The 5,009-nt window shown below is 42.9% G+C and overlaps 1 protein-coding gene across 2 annotated transcripts in view; it reads right to left on the bottom strand.

Annotated features, from left to right (window-relative positions):
- Positions 1-26: 26 nt before the first annotated feature.
- si:ch73-269m23.5 (ceramide-1-phosphate transfer protein) overlaps positions 27-5,009 on the bottom strand; it is a 7,595-nt gene continuing 2,612 nt past the window's right edge. Inside the window, exons 2-7 of one of the 2 annotated variants that reach the window (XM_034901246.1) lie at positions 3,638-3,749; positions 3,002-3,066; positions 2,430-2,593; positions 1,906-2,053; positions 870-1,066; positions 27-289 (exon numbers count right to left, since the gene is read on the bottom strand). In XM_034901246.1, the coding sequence (XP_034757137.1) occupies positions 61-289; positions 870-1,066; positions 1,906-2,053; positions 2,430-2,593; positions 3,002-3,066; positions 3,638-3,728 (894 nt within the window). In that variant the 5' untranslated portion in view covers positions 3,729-3,749 and the 3' untranslated portion in view covers positions 27-60. Of the gene's footprint in view, positions 290-869; positions 1,067-1,905; positions 2,054-2,429; positions 2,594-3,001; positions 3,067-3,637; positions 3,887-5,009 lie in introns of those variants that run through there. The other variant, XM_034901245.1, reaches the window with a different exon arrangement.

Genomic DNA, 5,009 nt, shown 5'->3' with positions numbered 1-5,009 from the left:
CCATTGGGCAGTGACATCATAAGTCTTTCTTTGTACGTACAGTCAGTCGCGGCGGTGCGTTCAGGGCAGCTCCAGCATGCCGTGTTCGGCGAGGATCCGCTGCGTCTGCGCGTGCACGAGCGCCAGCGCGTCGATGACGGTGCGCAGCACGGGCGCGGCGTCGCGCTGCGTCTGCACGCAGACCAGCTGCAGGAAGAAGCCCCGGTCCGGCAGGGCGGGGAACAAGAACTCCGCCGCCTGGCGCAGCACCCAGGGGTGGTGGGGCGCCAGCGCCAGCCTGTAGGCGTCCCTGGGGCGGGGGGGGGGGACAGGATGGGCGGTTAGCGGTTAGCGTGACATGGGGAACCTGGGACCTGTAGTTCTCACGGGACAAAAACATCAAATAAAGTGACAAAAACCCCGATCTGTAGACGTGTATGACGCGATGTTTACCTTTACTGTGTTACTATGGTTACCTTTTGATATATTTAAAGAAAAAAGTGAAAATATTTCTGGTAAAAAAACAAGTATATGTTTCATGAAAATCATAATATTTCAAGTGAAATTGTCAAAAAAAAATGTTTCAGAAGTTTTAACATGTCACAAAATATATATATAATATTTCGTAAAAATTCAAAATAATTTCTTGAAAATTATTTTAATTTTTGGAAAAGTTAAAAATATTTCAAGTAAAAACTAAATTTATATTTAATGAACAATTATAAAATGATAAAGTAAAACAATATAAATTATTTTAGGAAGTTGTAAAGAAAAAATATATTTCCAGTGAAACCCTCGGCGTGTTACAGAAGCGCCCCCCCCCCCCCCCCCCCCCCCCCCCCCCCCCCCCCCCCCCCCCCCCCCCCCCCCGCCCCCCCCTCCCGGTTTACCTGCTCAGCTCCCCGGGGGTCTTGTATTGGCCCTCGGCGTCCGGCCCTGCAGCCAGACCCTCCAGCAGGAGCTTGAGCCAGAGCAGCGACCGGTGGAGCCGCAGCAGCGTCCTGCAGCCGGAGTCCGTCCGCCGGGAGAAGTCCACCACGCCGCCCCGGAGCTCCGCCTCCACCATGGAGCGCACCGAGCGGTACGCCTGCCAGACACAGAGCAGGTAGAATTATATATTATATATATATATATAATTATTATATTAGTAAAAACATCCGAGCGGTACGCCTTTCAGACACAGAGCAGGTAGAATTATTTATTATTTATATATATATATATATATATATATATATATATATATATATATAATTATTATATTAGTAAAAACATCCGAGCGGTACGCCTGCCAGACACAGAGCAGGTCACGTCAAAATAATTAGTATTTCAGGAAAATTATCGGGGTATTTCAAGTCAAAAATTGAAAATATTTCTAGTAAAAATACGTAATATTTCTAGTTAAAATAATTAGTATTTCGTAAAAAATATCTGAATTTTCAAGTAAAAATGTCAAAATATTTAAAGACAAAATACGTTAAAATTTACTGAAAATTTTTGTAACATTTCTAGTAAAAGTTAAAATATTTCTTATTCATACATAATATTTCAAGTAGAAACAGAGTTTATAGTTTAAGAAAATTGTAATATTTCAAGTAAAATAGTCAAAATATTTTAAGAAAAGTAAAACACAATAAAAAAAATATATATATAGTAAAAATATTTCATGAAATTATCGTAATTTTTCAAGTCAAAAAGTCAAAACACATCAAGATTTTTTTTTTAATAATTCATGAAAATCGTATTTAAGTAAATAATATGTAGTTGATTGTTCTGCGCTTTTTTATAGTTTTTTTCAACATTTTGAAGCATTTTTTGTCACTTTTGTCTGTCTTTGTCGACACGATTTTTGTTTTGTATGTTCATAATTTTATATATTTATAGTATTTTATTTTTTACACTTGCATCTTCTAACCACATGCTTCTCACCCCGTTGTGTAGTCCCGAGCGGTTGGACGGACCACGTTTCCCATGAGGCTGTGCGGCGTGTTTGAGGGCCAGCTCTCGTATCAGAACGACCTTTTCTTTGACCTTCTGGGAGAAGAAGCCGACCATCGTCCCGAGAGACTCCATGAAACTGGAAGAGAGAGTTCACCTGTCAGGGGAGCTAACGTCTGCTAACGTTAGCGTGTCCGGCTAACCGGCTAAACACATACACACATAGACAGACACACAAAAACAGATGCTCATGTACACATACACACATACACACACACACACACACACATACATAGGCACATGCACACACACGCACACATACAGACACACACACACACACATAAACAAAGACCCACACACATAGACACAATGTTCTGCTAACATTAGAGTGTAGCTAACTACCTTGTAACAAAGCTGCTACAAACTACTTTTTGTTATTTTTAAGCTTAATTAATTAATTAATTAATTGAATAATTGATTGTGTAACTGTCCCTTTAAAAGAACAAAGGTGTTACTTGAGCAGCTCATCCCAGCTCTGCAGGTACGGCTCCAGCAGGATGTCGTCGGCGTCCGTCCGGCTGGACTTTAGATACTGCAGGAGACGCCAGGCCTGAAACGATTGGCCGGGACACTCCTTTATGAGGGGCGGGGCTTCATCAGGGACCAATGGAGGCGCAGGCTGAGAGAAAAAGAACAAATCAACTCATCATACGAGCGAGAGAGGGCGGGGCCACGTAATAAAGGTTGCAGTTCCGCTCTGGTTCCACTAGAGGGCAGTGCAGAATGGATGGAGGTCTATAGAATGCACCTTAACACACCTCCCTGTAAGACCAGCACACCCAGAATGCACCTTAACACACCTCCCTGTAAGACCAGCACACCCAGAATGCACCTGAACACACCTCCCTGTAAGACCAGCACGCCCAGAATGCACCTGAACACACCTCCCTGTAAGATCAGCACGCCCAGAATGCACCTGAACACACCTTCCTAGAAGACCAGCACGCCCATGGATGCACAGATTTCTTTCCTTTCCTTGCATTTCTCATGTCAGCGTTGCAGTGCATGATGGGAGAAACAGTCTTACCGTTCGGGGGTGGCTGTCCAAACATGGCTGCCAGGCGCTGCCACAGTCTCTGACGCCGCTCTGAGCTGAAGAGGGACAAACCATTATTAATTATTTGATTAGGGGTGTAATCCGAAGTGAAAACATTAGCATTCACACAGCTTTCCTTTCCAACTCAGTACGATAATAACTTATAAGTTATTTTTTATTAATTACATAACTTATTCCGAGCCACTGAGCATGTGCAGTGCAGACTTGAGTCGCGCATGCGTCACTTTGCGATAAGTAGCTTCCGAGATGATAACGAGATGCTAACAAGAGACTTCTGTAGCGTCAACACAGTAAAAATGGACCTACGTAATGAAGTTGGTTCACTGCTAGCTTAGCTACAAGTTAGCATCAAACACAACAAAGGCGGTTAGTTGAATGGTGTTTTGAGCTAACGTTAGCATCAATCAACCATAGCTAGCTACAACGTTTCTGGAATTATTTCCATCTTCTGTTATTGTTCATAATGAGAAAACTTTATCATATCACTCATTTCAGTATGACAGTTATGCCGTAAACCGTGTAAATCTGAGCATGCGCGACTCACATCAGGTAGGGACAGGGAGACGGGAGGAGCCAACATGGCCGACATTGACGGAGGAAACTCACGGAGCCAGAAGGAGCTGACGAGGAGGAGCAGAGCCAACATGGCCGACACCAGCAGGCAGCGAAGCAGCGTTGTCCGTCTGAGGAAAACCATGGTGACCACGACACACACACACTCTCTCACACAGACACACACACACACTCACACACACAGACACACACACACTCCTACACACACAGTCAAACAAAACACACACTTTCCCTTTAACTTCTCCAGTTTAAACACACACATGGTTCACAAGCCGCACTTCCCTCTCTCTCCCTCTGTCTCTCCCTCTCCCTCTCTCTCTCTCTCTCTCCCTCTGTCTCTCTCTCTCCCTCTCCCTCTCTCCCTCTCTCTCTCTCCCTCTCTCTCTCCCGCTCTCTCTCTCCCTCTCTCTCTTACTCGCTCTCTCTCTATTCTGGGTTAAAGGTTGTTTGTTGGCTTACAAACACAAATCTAAGAACGAACTTCGCACCTTTGTCTTGTTTATCTTAGCATGTCACACAGACAGACACACACACACACACAGACACACACACACACACACACACACACAGACACACACACACAGACGCACACACACAAAGATCGGCATTCAAAAAATATGCGGCATTTAAAATTTTTTTTTAAATGGATTTTTAAATAACCAAATATTTGTATCGGACTTAAACATCTGGCCGGTCTCTAATAACATATATTACAATATGTAGAATAATAACATGTAATAAACTACCCATACTTGGCATCTGTGAATTGACACAATGTTGTACCCCCCCCACCCCTAGGATACTATAAAGTGATGTCATATTTTTTTATTTTGTTTAATTGTAAATCTCCAGACTTGTTTGTTAATGACACAAAAGCCTTAAAATGACTGAGAAAGGGATTTATTGATGAGTAAATGATACATTTAGCACCTTTTAAGATGTATAAAGATGTTGAAAGACACACGATGGACACATCTGATTGGATGATTGATGTCTTTGGTGTGTAGATATGTTTGTGCGTTTGTGAGCTTGTGCTTGTTTGTTGCATGTAAAGCTAAATAAGGGTTGGTAGTTTAATCTAGGGTTAAAGGTTAAAGGTCATCTATGACTTCAGTACAGGAAATATGGCTTTTAGATAGAATAGGTAGAAAAAAGTGTGTGTGAGTGTGTCTTTGTATGTGTCTGTTTGCCTGTGTGTGTGCGTGTGTCTGTCTCTGTGTGTGTGTGTGTGTGTGTGTGTGTGTGTGTCTCTATCTGTGTGTGTGTGTATTTCTGTTATCGGCTGTTTGTGTGTCTGTCTGTGTGTTTCTCTGTATGTATGTCCGTGTGTGTGTGTGTGTGTGTCTGTGTGTGTGTGAGTGTGTGTGTGTGTGTGTGTGTCTCTATCTGTGTGTGTGTGTGTGTA

This window comes from Etheostoma cragini, chromosome 19, assembly GCF_013103735.1.
Source record: "Etheostoma cragini isolate CJK2018 chromosome 19, CSU_Ecrag_1.0, whole genome shotgun sequence".
Classification (NCBI taxonomy): domain Eukaryota; kingdom Metazoa; phylum Chordata; class Actinopteri; order Perciformes; family Percidae; genus Etheostoma; species Etheostoma cragini.
This window is presented reverse-complemented; position numbering and strand designations above follow the sequence as displayed.